Consider the following 16,459-nt stretch of genomic DNA (forward strand, 5'->3'; position numbering starts at 1 on the left):
TTGAGCTAGGATTTCTGGCATAATGGGCCCAGCACGCAAAAACCACGTGTTGAGTGGTGAAGGGATTAGAGTCATCTAAAACTAGGAAGCCTCCGGCAGCCTGGGGAGGGGGCCGCATACAGTTAAACCCGGTCCGACTAGGCTAGGGTCATGATCTCACAGTTCGTGGGTTCGAGCCTCCTTCGGATTCTGTGTCTCCCTCTTTCTCTGCCCCTCCCCCCCTCAAAAATAAACCAACATTTTTTTTAACTTAAAAAAAATTAAAGTAGGTAAGCCACGCAGTGCTACCAGGGATACCAATGCTGGGCAGGGCTCTTACTGCCAGAAGAGTTAGATGTTTCTTCTGATTAAAAGAGGAAGCAGTACTTTGCCTAAGACATCAAACACTCTGGTTCGAACTTGGCAGTTAGGAATCCTGTGCGGCTTTCAAATGCGAGGTGGTAGTACAGGGAGGAAGGGAAACAGGGGAGAAGGACCGCTTTAATCGCGTGAACTCGCTCGGAGACCGCGTGCCTCCGCTGGGGGCGGGGGGAGTGCAGCACCGAGAGGAGGGCGGGCGGGGGACGCGGGGGGGGGGTAGCAGGGGAGGAGCCCCGGGGTCCCTCCCCGCCAGGGCCGCGTCCCGCTCCTAGCGCCCGTCCCCCCGGCCAGCCGCAGACCCGTTGACAGCGGAGGCCCCGCGCGGGGCGACTCCACCGGGTGTCACATTCGCAGCGAGTTCAGGGCGGACGGCGCTCCCCTGGAGAGAGACTCCTGCAGGAGGAGGGGAAGGGCAGAGTCTGGGGGCCGCTTCCGCCGGCCGGGGAGGAGAGAGGAGGGGCGGGCTGATCACGAGAGGCCGGGGCGGGCCGCTGGCGACCGACAGCCCCAGAAGAAGGGAGGGAACGGGGCAGCGAGCGCTGGAGAGCAGCATGGAGCCCTTGGCCGACAGGCTCGCGACCGCGGCTGCACGGGGTCGGGCCGAAGAGGTGCGGGCGCTGCTCGCGGCGGGGGCGCAGCCCAATGCGCCGAACCGCCTGGGTCGGAGCCCGATTCAGGTGGGTGAGCCGGCCTGCCAGCCGCGGGAGAAGGGGGTGGCGGGCGCCTTTGGAGCACAAGGTTTGCAAGAGAGTTGGTACCGGTGAGCGTTGCGATTCTCGGGTAAGGGGAGACTTCCTGGTGAGTTCTCTGGTGGAGTTTGGAGCGGGAGCCCACCCCTCGTCCAAGTCCTGGGGGCTTAGGAAGCCGCGGGAGGAATGAGGAGACCTTTGGGGTGCAGATCTGTATAATGTGGTGAAGATCGGGGCAGGGGGAGCCTATTTGTGTTAATATAGTCCGAGGTATGTTCTTTATCAGATATACAGTTACGAACGCTTGGGGGTAAAAGCAAGATTTTAAAGAAATGTAAGGTTTGTTGGGCCCACTTAGCTCGGAATTCACAGGCACCTGAAGGGAGCTGACCATCTTCCTTGCTGGGGGGGGGGGGGTTGCAGTGGAAACCTTCTGCTGTTTTTGTTGAATAAATATCAACTGAAATTATTCAGAAGCAACTATATATTGTGTTTATTTTTTTAACCGAATAAAGAAAATATATGCTTGTTGTAAGAATTTAGAAAATACAGACATATATGAAGAAAAACGTTAGTGTGACCTTGCCTGAAGTGTTGTCAATTTAGTTACTCTTTTGCGGGTATTTCCTATTTTGTTATTTTTAACTTTATTTGTTATAGATTAACTTATTTGGGACAGAGTTTTAAATTCCTCATTGTTCAAAAAGGTTGTTTCTCCCCTTCTCCAGTTTGGGGGTGGGGGTGGGGTTGGGGGGAAGAGGTATTTGTCGTTTTTCTTTGCCTTCACTAACTTCCTAAATCCAGGCTAAAACAAAAAGAAACAAAACAAAAAAACGATTTCTTCCTGGCAGTCACCACCCTAGTTTTATTTCCAGTGTCGACAGTGATTTCTAATTCTGAAAAATAAATGTATATGAAAGAAAGGTTCGCACAAACTCCAGCGAAACGAGACAAAGGAAAGTAACTTGTACTTGCAATTTCACAGATTTCATGAGTCCATCTTCCTTTCTTGAAACTATGCTACGTCGAACAAATTTTACACATTTTAAAATACAGATATAAAAATAGGGGCGCCTGGGAGGCTCAGTCGGCTAAGCCTCCTCTCGATTTTGGCTCAGGTCATAATCTTAGAGCTCTTGAGTTGAGCCCTGCATCCGGAGCCTGGACCCTACTTCCAATTCTGTGTCTCCCTCTCTCTCTGCCCCTACCCCGTGCTCTCTCTCTCTCTCTCAAAAATAAATAACATTAAAAATCTTTTAATAAAAATAAAATAAAATACAGATATGAAAGTAAAACCAAAATGCCTTAAAACTTGAGATTATTTGGGATTTGTAGTGTGGAGAGATTTTGAGAGTAGAGAGGTTTTGTGACAGTAGAAGAAAAGCATGAATCCTTTAAAAATAAGGCATGCATGATTCCTAATTTGATATCTCGAAAATTTTATCTGAAGACTGAATTGGCCTTGAAGTTCTGGAATATGTTAGAAGAGACTCCATTTGTTTAAATACAAAAAGAAAAAAATAGATAGTTTTAGCAATTTTTTAAGTAGGGAGGCTAAAAACATAGAGAAAAGGGGGCATGATTTTGGTTTAGAACCCTAACCAAACTTGTGTTTAATATAAAACTATTTAGTTTATAGAAAATTTTAACTACTTCATTGAACTCCATGTCTTATCAAATGGATTTAACACTCTACAAATATTCATTTAATTGATTCTTTTTCTTTTTGCTTTGGATTGCTATTTAGATTTAAATATTTAAATGTTAGGTTTCCTTCCATACTTTAACATGATGAAAACACTTAAAAGCAATTAAATGATGAAGCACTTCATTGGATAAACAGAACGTTTCATCTGTTATATTTTCACTTGCATCATATACAGACATGGAGGTTGATGTCTTCTAAGAACAGGTTTTAGACATGTGTTTCCTAGCTCTGGCACTTGCAAGAGAGCTCCCAAAAGATTCTGGCATACTTGGGTGTGGCCCCCTTGTTCTGGTAGTTGACCCTTTAATCTATTAGAAGTCTTGTGTAAATAAGCAGTTAACAGTGTGAGAGCTTTTCCAGTTTTTCTTCTAAAAACAGTGCATTGTTCTAAAGCACTGCAAGGGTTTTGTTTTTTTTTTCTTTTCGTAGCTGTAATTTGATTCACTTACATATTCTCTCTTTTTCCAAATCAGTTTCACTTTCTCTAGGACAAGAATCAACCACCACAGTAGAACTTATTATGGTTCCTTGGTCTAGAGAAATTAAATAATTCATGTTTAATACACAATGTAACTAAAAATAAGTAATTCCTCCTTCTAAGTCACTGTTGTCTAGCTAATATAATCAAATAATGGTTACCCTAAAAAATAACTATCTATCACTGCCATCCATCATGCAACACTCAAATTATAAGGTTGCTGTGATTGTGGATACTATTTAAAAATTCCTCTTTGGTGATGACTTTGTTTCAAAGATGATTTGTGAAGCAAATGACGGGAGCACCTCCTATTTAATGAACTCTCGGAGTGTAAACTTGGAAAGTTGCTTAGTTTCCTATTTCTGCTGTAACAAATTGCCACAAACTTAGTGGCTGAAACTAACATAAATTTATTATCTTCTAGTTCTGGATATCTAAATGGATATCTAGATATCTAGATATCTAAAATGGATCCATAGGGCTGCATTCCTTTTGGAAGTTCCAGGGGAGAGTCTGTTTCCTTGCCTTTTGCAACTTCTAATGACCATCAACATTCCTTGGCTCATGGCCCCTGCATCTTTTCTCTGACCTCCATTCATAGATCTTTTCCCTGTGACCTTCTTTAAAGGAAACTTATGATTACCTTGGGCCCACCCTGACAATCCAGGTTAATCTCCCTCAAAATTCTTAACTTAATCACATCTGAAGTCTCTTGCCATGTCAGGTAATATATTCACAGCTTTCAAGTGGACATCTTTGAGAGGCATTATTTAGCTTATCACAGGAAGGAATTTGGGGGCTGGTTAGGCAAGCCTCATTTTATACTTAAAGAAAGTGAATTTCAATATTCTGGGAGGCTTAAGTATAGATTAAAAGTTTTATAAGAATTAAAGGTTAGTTGTTTTCATTTTAGCTTTTTAACGATTATCTGTACTTGGATATACAGCAGAAAACCATATAAAATCTCTGGGCCTTATATAACTGTACCAAAATGAGGGGGGAAATACAAGAGATCAGGCTGTTGTTAAGCCAGTTTTGTCCCTCACCATTTTGCTGTTGTCGGTGCATCTGGCAGTGTTGTGTGTGTGGCTGGAAACCCACAGAAGTTTGGAGAATATAATGGAATTCAATGTGTACAGAAAGATGGAATGAGTATACTGGAGAACTAGCTAAGAGAGTTGGTAACTGAATGCAAATAGAGAGTAACTAGACACCAGTTGCTTGTACCGGAGTCTGCGCGGGGAGGAGGCTTCACAAAGAGTTTCTCTAAATGAATCTTACCCCTTCCACCTGTCACCGCCCTGACCACTCTGCTCTCTCCGACAGGTCATGATGATGGGCAGCGCCCGCGTGGCCGAGCTGCTGCTGCTCCACGGCGCGGACCCCAACTGCGCGGATCCCGCCACCCTCACCCGACCTGTGCACGACGCCGCCCGGGAGGGGTTCCTGGACACGCTGGTGGTGCTGCACCGAGCCGGGGCGCGGCTGGATGTGCGCGATGCCTGGGGCCGCCTGCCCGTGGACCTGGCTGAGGAGCGGGGCCACCGCGACATAGTCCGGTACCTTCGCGCAGCCACGGGGGGCACCGGCAGTGGTAGCCACACCGGTACAGACGGTGCAGAAGGTGTCGCAGGTGAGGTGGAAGATTTGAGTTGGACCCCGAAGAGCTTCAGCATTCCACTGCACTCCTTTTTCAGAAAAGAAAGCTGGCGCCGGGAGAGCAGGATCTTGGGTCCCTTGTCAGCTGTCACACTGCCATCCTGTATAACAACCCCAAGTGTCCAATCTCGCTGCCTGGCCAGGGCTATGGACAGGCAATAGCCTAGAAGGATTTCTGCACTTTAAAACCCATCCCATAAACCGTGCCCCGATCCTCCGCCCCAAATACTCACCCTCCCCACAGCTCAAGGACTTGACTAAGGAGCATTGATGACTCAGGATGCTAGAGGTCTAGTAGCCCCAGTTCCTCCAAACTAGCTGGCAACCGCATCCATTCAACTGCTCTGTGTCCACATTAGCATGGGTAGCTGGACCAGCCCTGCTATTTCTACAACCATGTGCACGTGGCATCATCTGACAGAAATCTATCACTCCCAGCTCTATTGCAAAACTCAGCTAAATCTGACCCTCAGCTCTGTGCGGTGTTGTTTTCCAGAGCTGTCCAAGGGAGAGAGACCTCTCCAACCCTGGCAGTCTGCATATGGGGATTTGATGCACTCTGAGAAACAGAGACCCTCTCTTAAGCTTTTCTTTCTCAAGCCTTTTTTTCTTTGCGAGAGAGATCACTGAGAGGGAGATGGCTATACGGTCCACCTTGCCTTCTCCTACAACCACAAGCCTTCTCTCGTGGCCCTGTTTCTCCACCTCCACTCCAGCCTGCCTGAAGCACCAATTTTCCTGATTTTTTTTCCTGAAGGGAGAACCATTATATATACATGACATTAACACAATTATTTAAGGTAAACCATGACTTTGAAGATACTGAGATCTACTCTATTTTGGCTCAGAATTGGGGCACTAGACCCTCTGGGCCTTAGGGGGACCTAGGAGGACAGAGAGGAGAGGCTCCCTCTGGGTCCTAGACCGGTGATTCAGCGAGTGACGTGCCTTTGACAAGAAGCAAGAAGATCTCTTTTAGCCTGCCCCCCCCTCCTCCCATTGAAGCTTGTATCCGGACACAGCGTAGGACGAGGGACCAATCATAGGGCTGCTGAGCGGCCCTGAAGAGAAGGATTAGGTGATTGAATCGAGTCACAGACAAATACATATTGTAACCCTTTATAAGCAAAACTAAGAGATTTGACCAAGCACACAAGTCCCTCCCTCTCTCCCTGCCTCCCTTCTCTTTATCCTACTACACGACCTCCATTTTAGATGGGGCACAAAAATGAATGAGACGAAACAGGAGACTTGCCCTCATAGAGCTTATATTCTGGGAAACAGACTTTAAACAATATATTTTCAGAGTTAGTTTGTAAAACCAATTTAGTTGTAAATAGGGAGACAGGATTAGAGTGCTCAGAGAGCCTGATGAGAAGAGATTAGCCACTGGAGGCAGAGACACATTCAAGTCGCAAAGACTGTGGCAGGAATGAATGTGGCGGGTTAGGAGGACAGAAGGCGGGCACTGGAGCGCGCACACAAGGAGATCAGGGAGGAGGGCAAAGGCCAGATAATGTACCAGCTTGTACGTCAAAGAAAGGATGTTGGGTCGAAACGTGGATTTTGAGAAACTTTAGGATGCCATTAATGGGTTTGGGAGAGGAAGCCTAGGGAGAAAGATGACAGGGCTGGAACTGAAGTTTCTAGATTGCCCAGCCGCTCCTAAGCCTCAGATGCCCTCTGCTTACCCGTGTTCGCCGAATAGCCTGCAGACGTGCCAAGAGCGAGGCGGTATTTTCACGTCCTGCGCTAGGCGCTGTGCGCGGCACGTCCGCAGCACGCGTTATATACCGGGATTTTCCTGTTGCAAGCCTGCGAGGCGGAGTGACCGCGCGCTCTCTGCCCTCGCCTGGCGGGCCCGGAGGTGCCGGCGAGCCCGAGCAGCCAGCCGCGCAGTGGACGCGATGCGATATCAGAGAGGCTGAGGAGTGCACCTGCTGGCAGGGTCTAGCCTTGGTGGACAGACCCTGTGCCGAGGGTTGGTGGATATTGAGAGGAGGTGTACATGCCAGGGAAGCCGTTTGAGAATCTTGTCCATAAATGTCTGAATACTAGGTGGGAGATTACGAGAGAGGAGGGATCGGTCGCGCATTCTTGACTTCTGGTTTCTAATGTCTTTCTCTTTCTACCGCCTGCAGACAGCCGGACTTAAAGAATCATTGAGATCTGAAGACCCCTCAATATGGTTTTGATCTTCCGTCACCCAAGAGAAATAACCCCATCCCACCCAACTCTTCCCTGCTTTCTTAGTTGCCATATATCAAATAGTGCTTTTTAAATCTGCCTTCCCCTTCCCTTAAATTTACATTTGTATTTCCATTTATACATTGTTATAAAAGCTAAAAAGCAACACTGTTTCTGCCTTTTTATTATTGGGTTAGAGTTTTCTGGAGCAAGTTCTTAGGCCCTGAAAACACATCTATGTGGGCACTTCCTCTTTCCAGCCTGGCACCTCAAAGGGCACTGTTGTTTTTACAGACCCTTGTGAACTAAAGATACCAAACTTAAACGGGTTACATGGCCTTTCCTGTGTCCAGCAGCCATTAAGTGGCAGTGCCAAAGCTCACTTTTTAAAAAGTGTTCTTTTGTTTACTCATTTATTCAGTCAACATTTACTGAGTACATATTACGGCATCTTGCCATGGGTATGGGAAATGGAGACAGATATCAATTAATGAACCCACAAACGCATGACTAGAAATTTTTATGCCGATTTTATTGACTAGAAGGTAGTATTGTTTCCAAAAGATAAATGTACACTGCAGTAAGAGTATATAGCATGGATTGTAAGACATCTGAATTTCAGATGATAAAATGTCAAGAGCTGGGTCTTAAGATCAATGAAATGGGATAACAAAGTGATGAACAGAAACTCCAGGGAGACCTCAGATTGACAGACTCACGGCTGGCCTTTCCCTACTCACCTGGCTGCAGGAGTTGAGCCCCTCAAGGTTTGGGGCATTTTGCCCAAATCTTCAAAGCAAGCATGTGACTGAGCCAGCAAAGTGTGGTCTACAACCACAGAGCCTGGTTCTGCAGTCTGCTGGGGGCCTGACTGAGCTGCCCCCAACCATGCCCAGCGCAGCTTCCTGAAACCCTCCCACAGTGGTTCCAGAGGGCTGTGAAGTAGCTACTGACCGACACTCAAACCAAAAGCAGCTCCAGCTTCTCTGCCATGGCAGGAGGAGGAATGTGGCTTCAACTTCAGCAGAGGCCAGGAGGCCATGCTGCCTCCTCTGCAGTAGAGGTATCATACCTTCATTACTTTTTTTTTTGAGGTGCAATTCATATAAAATTAATAATTTTATGTATATTTTAATGTTTATTTGAGAGAAAGAAAAAGAGCATGCACTGAGGAGAGAAGGGAGAGAAGCAGAGAGAGAGAGAGAGAGAGAGAGAGAGAGGATCCCAAACAGGCTCCATACTGAGTGTGGGGCTCCACATGGGCCTGGATCCCACCACCTCCAGATCAGGACCTGAGCTGACATCAAGAGTTGGATGCTCAACTGACCGAGCCACCAAGGTGCCCCAAAATTAACAAATTTAAACTGTACAATTTGGTGTCATTTAGTCAACTCACAATGTTGTGCAGCCATCACCATTTATCTAGTTCAGAAACGTTTCCATCACCTCCAAAGGAAACCCTGTATATATTAGGCATACTCATTAAATACTCCCTGTCCCCAGGCCCTGACAACCACTAATCTCCTTTTGTCTATGGATTTACCTATTTTGCACATTTCATGTAAGTGGAAGCATACAATACGTTGCCTTTTGTGCCTGGTTTCTTTCATTTAGCGTAAGTGTTTGCAGTTCATGCATGTTGTAGCACATACCAGTACTTCATTCCTTTTTATAGCTGAATAGTATCCCACTGCTTATGCCATCTCATAATAAATGTTTGGGTTGTTTCCACCTTTTAGCTATAGCAAACAGTGCTATATTCACATATAAGTATTTGTTCAAATACTTGTTTTCAATTATTTTGGGTATATACCTAGGAGTGGAATTGTTGGATCATATAATTCTATGTTTGACTTTTTGAGGAACTGACAAACTGTTTCCACAGTAGCTGCACCATTAAACATTCCCACAACAATATACAAGGGTTCCAATATCTCCATACCCTCAATAACACTTGTTATTTTGGGATTTTTTAGAAGCCATCTAGTGGGTATGAAGTGGTATCTAATTATAGAATTCATTTGCATTTCCTTAATGACTACAGATGTTGAGCATTTTTTGTTTTTATTGGCGATTTCTATATTTTCTTAGGAGAAATGTCTATTCAAGTCCTTTGCCCATTTTTAAATTGAGTTTTTAAATTTTTGTTAAGTTCTAGGAGTTCTTTGTATATTATGGATACTAGACCTTTATCAAATATATCACTTATATTTTCTCTCATTGTGTGCTGACACTTTGTGTCTTTTGATGCACAAAAGACTTTAATTTTGATTAAATGTAATCAATCTTGTTTTTCTTTTGTTGTGCTTTTAGTGCCATGTCTAGGAATCCATGGACAAATCCAAGGTCATAAAGATTTACCTCTATGTTTTCTTCTATGACTTTTACAGCTTTATATCTTGCATCTAGGTCTTTGATCCATTTTTGGTTTTTGTTTGTTTTGTTTTCTTGGAGTCTTTTTTTTTTTTTTTTTGCATATAATATAAGGTAGGGCTCTAACTTCATTTTTTCGTGTGGGTATCCAATTGTCCCAGCATCATTTGTTAAAGCAGCTGTTCTTTGCTAATTGAATGATCTGGGATCTGTGTCAAAAATCAATTGACTATACAGATATTAGTTTATTTCTAGACTCTCAATTCTATTCCATTGAGATATATGTCTATCTTTATGTCAATTCTACACTATTTTGATTACTGTAACTTTGTGGTTACTATGTTTTGAAATTGGGAAATGTGAGTACTCTTTTTTTCTTTTTCAAAATAATTTTAATCTGTTTTAAGCTTGTGTCTGGGGTCCCTCGCAATTCCATATACATTTATGGATCAGCTTTTCCATTTCTACCAAAAAAAAAAAAAAGGCCACTGGGATTTTCATGGGGACTGCATTGTATATGTAGGTCATTTTGGGTCCTACTGCCACCCTGAGAATATTAAGTCTTCTAATTCATAAACAAAGGATGTCTTTCCATTAATTTAGTCTTTAATTATAGCATTTTAAAAAAATTTCCAGTGCACAAGTATTGCATGTATTCAGTTAAATTTAGTCCTATTTTATTATTTTTGAATCTACAGAAAACTGAATTGTTTTCTTAATTTTTTTGGTCATTACTAGTGTATAGAAATACAAGTGATTTTGCTGTATTAGTCTTTTATTGAAGCTTCACTAAATTTATTAGCCCTAATAAAAGTAAATTAAAAATCTCCAGGATTTCCTATATGTGAGATTATATCATCTGCAAAGAGGAAGTTTTACTTGTTTCTTTCCAATTTGGATGCCTCATTCCTTCTTTTTTTTTTTTTTTTCTGTGCCTAATCGTTCAGGTTAAACTTTTCAGCACAATGTTGCTTATACCATTTTGAATAGAAGAAGCAGAAGCTGGCATTCTTTTCTTGTGCCTGATATCAGCAGGAAATCTTTTGGTCTTTCACCATTGATTATGATTATGATGTTAGTGGTAATTTTTTCATAAGTGCCATTAATCAGATTGAAGAAGTTCTGTTCATTCCTACTTTGTTGAATGTTTTATCATGAAAAAGTGTTGGATTTTGTCAAATTCTTTTTCTGCATCAACAGATTGTATGTTTTCCTTGATTCTATTAATATGATATATTACACTGATCCATTTTTGTATGTGGAACCCCTTGCATTCCTGAGATAAATGTCACTTGATCATGGTGGTTTGCAAGGATTTTCTTGAGGATTTTTTTTTTCATCTTTGACTTAATTTCTTGTATGTCTTTGCCTGGTTTTGGCATCAGGATAACGTTGGCCCCATGGAATGAGTTAGGAAGTGTTCACCATTCTAAGAAGAGAGAAGGACTGGTGTTAATTTTTCTTTAAACATTTGATACAATGCACTAGTGAAGCCATCTGCTCCTGGGCTTTTGTCAGGAGGTTTTTGACTACTGATTCAATTTATTTACTTGTTATAAGTCTATTTACATTTTCTTTTTTTCCCTTGAGTCAGTTTTGGTAGGTTATGTGTTTCCAGGGAATTTGTCTATTTTACTTAGGCTTGTCAGCATACATAATTCATAGTTTTATAATCCCTTTTGTTCCTTTAATGTCGCTAGTAATGTCCCCATTATGCTGTGTTTAAGTCATCTTTTTCTTGATCAAGAGTTCAGTTGGTTGCTGTAAACCTGTGACTACTTTCCCGCGTTCCCACAAAGTCAATTCTGACGCTTATCTTCTTGACGTTTCTTTTTAGGGATGGGCTCTTGGAGCTTCCTACCCTGTTATTTGCACCGATGCACTTCTACTTTTTGTTTTCTATTAGAGTAGAATGGCCAACTGCCTCTGAAACGCGAAGTTCCCTCCCCCGTACATCCCGCCTGACTGGGATTCGGTTCCCCACTCCTGGCCTTCCCACCATCTGGGTATCTGTTCTCCACCATTTCTTTGAACCTCTCTAGCTCTAACACTAAGCTATGTCCCTCCAAATGTTTTCCACTCTCCCTCCTCCTCACGCTCCCCACCAGCACCACCCAAACCACCCCCCCCCCCCCCCCCCCCCGGCTCCTTCAGATTGTAGGAGCTCGCCCTTCGTTGCTTAACCCTCCCGCGCGCGCGCACGCGCACAACACACACACACACACACACACACACACACACACACACACACGTGTCACTCTCTTACCCTTAGCCAGCAGGCTCCGCTGTGGTGAGGGCGCCTCAGAGACTGCACTGGCGCCGACTCGAAGGCCCCAGAACCTCTCTCTGACAGGACGGCGGAGGCTCCACGTGAGCGCTCCCCCCACGCCGAGCGCGCGCACGCCTGCCCGCCAGCGCCTTCGCGGAGGGATCTGGGAGTGAAGCGCCGGGCCGGGCGCGGGTCGCACAGGTGCTTCGGCCGGACGCGAAACGGCTTTCAGTGGTTAGAAAGAGTAAGGGAGAAAGAGAAAAGGGAGGGTGCGAGAACGGGAGCCGAAGAAGAGAGAGGGAGGGGTATCATCAAGATGGTCCGAGCGCGGCGAGGGGGTAGGACGGCCGCTCAGCTCCGCGACAGGGGTTTTCCCTTGGTAACGGATCAAACGACCGAGTCAAGCAGCCGTGGGCTGTATGGTGGTGAGGGGTAGGGAATAACGATAAAAAATAGAAAAGGCGCCGCTAGACTGCAGCATTTTCAAGCTTGGGTTGGAGCGCAGCCCAGGTCCCGCGAACTGGGAACCGGGAAGGCGGTAGTGGACGCTGCCGCGTCTCGAGACGGAAAGCGGCCGTGAGCCTCCCTGGGCCCCGTGCACCCCCTGGCCGGCGGTCGGGAAGGGCTTGCACCCCACCTCTTGCACCTCCTGTCAGGCCTCGCATACGTGATTTAGGCAACAGCGTTCAAGTAATAAGCAAATAACCATATATATTTTTAAGTGAATATTATTATGACCTCACTTTTTCCGGAGTTGAGCTGCTTTGAATTGTCTTGAAACGGTTTAGTAGTTTTCTGAATTCTCAAGTGTCTTTTCATCAGATAGCGGACGCAGTAATTCGGTGTTGCCGCAGCCCTAGCCGTCGATAAGAGGACTTTTTCGAGAGGCTGCAGCCAAGGAACGAGACTGAGAAAGTCGCTCTTAAACGTTTTCTGTCTACCGACTACTCTCTGAGATTAAGTTCTCTTTAAAGTATTTCTGAACATTTTGAGAATAATCAGCTCCTAACCTTTGTCTCCATTTAGATGGATGATGTAGCTGCCCCACTTCCTACTTGCACTCTTGTTTACTGGAAAAATGCATGGGAGATCTGTGGAGGCGGTAAAGCGAGGAGTTCTGACTCTGTAAGTAAGCTTACCATTCCCTAATTCATTCAATCAATAATCACTGAGCACTTCTTGTATGCCAGGCACTGTGCTAGGCAATAGAAGTAAAGGGCTCATCATCCCGAAAGAAAAAAAAAAAAAAATAACAAAACAGGAGGTACTGGAGGTGTTCTTAAATCTTCCCATGTTTTGTTCTAGTTATCTCCTGAGGGAGTCCTTCCTTTCCATGGCAGGGGGAGAACAATATTAACTGACTAAAACCATACCTGTTCCCCAACCAAGCCAGTCTTTCTTGATTCGGTAAAGAGCACCAAAAATATTTTTTAATAAGAGAACATTTCACCAGATTTGTCTACCTAGAAGAAGCTGGTGATGGTATTTTTTCTTTATTGGAGGTGAGGAGGGAGAAAGGGAGAGAGAGAAATAGTGTTCCTCTCATTATAAATCATTTAATGGAATGATTTTTGTTGTTGTCAATGACTCACGTGTGAAAACTGTTGCTACAGATGAAATTTGAAGTTAGCAACCTGGGAAGTAAATCTTGAGTCCTTCTACCTACCAGCTTCTAAAGTAACCAAGTCTGATAAATTGCTACATGATTTTAAAGCTGTTTTAACATGTAAAAAAAAAATGTATTGGTTGCCATACTCTTAAGCTTCAGATAGGAACAGCAAGGCAAAATAGGTTTGGTTTTTACAAATCAGGGAATCTCTATAGATAGGAAGCTGAGAAAATGACTTTGCAGGAAGCTAAACAATAATCAAATAAAATGTTTCCCTAAGGACCCTGGAGATGAGATTGATGAGAGGAGGGAAGAGAGAAATGGGGAATGTCTCTCTTTTTGACAGAAAAAGTCCCTGAAGTAAATAGTTCTTAGAAAGGGACACTTGTCCACTGGGTCCACCGTGGAACCAGAGGTACCATCAGAAAGTGAGCCAGGGTTGTGAGGGGCCAGTCAGCTCCAAAGCAGAGTTATCTTTTATAGGAAGAACAGAGTTAATAATTTCCATGTCTGCCTTATATGAAGTAGATCAATCATGTAGAAACCAAAAGAGAAGGGAATTGATTTCACAGTTTCAGTTAGAAGGTAGTACCGTTACAGGAAACCAACCCCTGAACAAGGCTAAAAAAACCTAAATTTGGGTGACGAGTGTATGTAAATAAAACCAATTTTCCTTTTTCCTTTTCTTTCTTTTCCTCTTGTACAAAGTGTTTCCATAATGTTGAAAAGGGCGTGGATAAATATTGCTGAGGGGAGTAAAATTACATAAAATCCACAGAGAAAAATTAGCAATATCGATGAAAAATTTAAAGGGACATCTCTTCGATTAATTCCACCTCTAGAAATGATTCTGCAGATATATTTGCACATGTGCAAAATGGCCCATGTGTAAGAATAGTAACTGTAGTTTTGTAATGACACAAGAGATGAGACTATTTCAATGGCTATAAATGGAGAGGGATCAATTAAATTATGAGGCTTCCCTAAAATTAATAATATATAGCTATTAATGCAGCAGATCTGGCAAAAATATAGTGATTTTCAAGATATGTTGTTGAGGGGAAAAAAGGGTATAGGATAATGTGTGTAAAATAATTCAACTTAAATTTTAAAAATATTTGTGTATACATAGAATATTTCTGGAAAGACATGCAAAATGTTGTTGACTGTTGCCTCAAGGGAAGGATGTAGGTATCCGAGGGCTCTGTGGAGGGAAATTTATTTTGTACAGAACACAATTTGCTACCAGTTTTAAAAACAAGGGTTTGAACTATCTAATACAAATAAATAACTAATAAAATAAGCCAAGCACTGGTAGCAGGAAGTTTTTCTAGAACTTACCACATTCTATTTCGTAAGAATTCTGCAACTGTCAAAATTGCGTTAACAGGAAGAGAAAAAAGAAACCATCAGGATAAGTGATTCAGTTAGGCCTTATCTAAACCTTAGTTTCCTCATTTGTAAAATGGGTACAAGGGTAACTATTTTGCAGAGTTGTTGTCTGGATTAGACATAAAGGCTATGAATTATTATAATAGTAGTACACACACACACACACACACACACACACACACACACACTCTCCTCTGACTCAGGCCTTCAGTTTCCCCAGTGTAATTCCCAGAAAAAGATCAAGCTGGACCTGAAACAGGAAGAATTTATTTTCTCACCAGCACAGGATTTAGCACTAGTAGTAAGTCCCATCCCCTTGGATTTCATTTACTAAATGGGAAAATGGATCCCTGGATACCATGAGGACCAAGACAAAACTCTGTGCTTTCAACAGTATTATGCAGTTTATACATAAGTGGATTTGCATTCAAATAATAGAGAACAAAACTAGTATTTCCCTTTGCTGTTACTCTTCTCCCCAGAGATTAATTGCTGATATCGTCTTAAAGGTGAGGGAGATCCTTTATGACTTATGGTTTTGTTTGATGCATGTTGTTTCCCCCCTTCATTAGCATCATAAAGTATACACTGGCTAAAATATCAATATGTCTTAGAGGTTTTTCGCAGGTCATAAAGATTCTTCCCTATTCTTTTAAACTGCTGCAGGTAGCCTAGTGTATGGATAAATGTGCCATTTATTTAATCATTTATCTGTTGATGGACATTTAAGTTGTTTTCAATTTTTACTAGTATAAAATGCCCAAAAGAGCATGGTTATACATATATCTGTTTTGTATATTCAAACCCATATTTTTTTCTTTCTTTTTTTTCCTCTGAGGCTATTAATCTTAGTTATAAACATTACAAATGTTGTCTGCCAGCTTGTTGCTTGTATTATTACTTTGTATATGGTATCATTCAACCTACAGAATTAAATTTTTTGATGGAAATAAATGTACCAACCATTATTTTTAAAAGATGTTTTTCTTACAACTTTGTTTTCTTGTTTAAGGTCTTTTACACACCCAAGATTATATGCACATATTCTCCTATATATTCTGTTAGTATTTGAAATTTACATATTTTATCAACCTGGAATTTATTTTCCATGTATGTCAAGTTGTAGTAGGCAGTATAGTGCTCCTCCACACAAGATGTCCGTGTCCCAATCTCCAGAACCTGTGAATATGTTAGGATACAGTATGCAAAATGAAATTAAGGTTGGAGATGGAATTAAGGTGGTAATCAGCAGACCTTGCGATGATGTATTAGTTTCCTATTGCTGCTATGACAAACCACCATAAATTTAGTAACTTTAAAACAACACAAATTTCTCCTGAAAGTCAGAAGTCTTCTTCTGAAAGTCAGAAGGCCAAATGAAATAAGTTTCACTGGGCTGGAGTGAAAATGTAGGGCTGATTCTTTCTGGAGGCTCTGAGGGGAAAGCCTTATACCTTCTTTTTTTCATCTTGTAGTGGCCACTTGTATTCCTTGAATACAGTCTTCTTCTGAAAGTCAGTCTTCTTCTGAAAGTCAGAAGGCCAAATGAAATAAGTTTCACTGGGCTGGAGTGAAAATGTAGGGCTGATTCTTTCTGGAGGCTCTGAGGGGAAAGTCTCATACCTTCTTTTTTTCATCTTATAGTGGCCACTTGTATTCCTTGACATGCAGCCCTCTCTTCTACCTTCAAAGCCTGTCTCTCTAATCTCTGCTTCTGTCATCATATCTCCTTCAC

General features: G+C 42.8%; 1 protein-coding gene and 1 long non-coding RNA gene across 2 annotated transcripts in view; one reads left to right on the top strand and one right to left on the bottom strand.

Moving 5' to 3' along the window:
- Positions 1-11,824, bottom strand: part of LOC125150886 (uncharacterized) — a 28,848-nt gene extending 17,024 nt beyond the window's left edge. The window contains exon 1 of the long non-coding RNA XR_007146541.1: positions 11,721-11,824. This is a non-coding gene — a long non-coding RNA (uncharacterized LOC125150886). The remainder of the gene's footprint in view (positions 1-11,720) is intronic.
- LOC125150882 (cyclin-dependent kinase inhibitor 2A-like) lies at positions 672-7,247 on the top strand. The gene is made up of 3 exons (XM_047831328.1): positions 672-1,037; positions 4,562-4,868; positions 7,036-7,247. The coding sequence occupies exons 1-3, from the start codon at positions 912-914 to the stop codon at positions 7,047-7,049; spliced, it is 447 nt and encodes a 148-aa protein (XP_047687284.1). The 5' UTR covers positions 672-911; the 3' UTR covers positions 7,050-7,247.
- Positions 11,825-16,459: the final 4,635 nt, after the last annotated feature.

The sequence above is a fragment of the Prionailurus viverrinus genome, chromosome D4, assembly GCF_022837055.1.
Source record: "Prionailurus viverrinus isolate Anna chromosome D4, UM_Priviv_1.0, whole genome shotgun sequence".
NCBI lineage: Eukaryota > Metazoa > Chordata > Mammalia > Carnivora > Felidae > Prionailurus > Prionailurus viverrinus.

What these genes read in the sequence shown, in the direction of transcription:
- LOC125150882 (XM_047831328.1), top strand. Translation starts at nt 912, where the DNA reads ATGGAGCCCTTGGCCGACAGGCTCGCGACCGCGGCTGCACGGGGTCGG. An exon ending in TGGGTCGGAGCCCGATTCAG is followed by an intron (nt 1,038 to 4,561) that starts GTGGGTGAGCCG and finishes TCTCTCCGACAG; the next exon opens with GTCATGATGATGGGCAGCGC.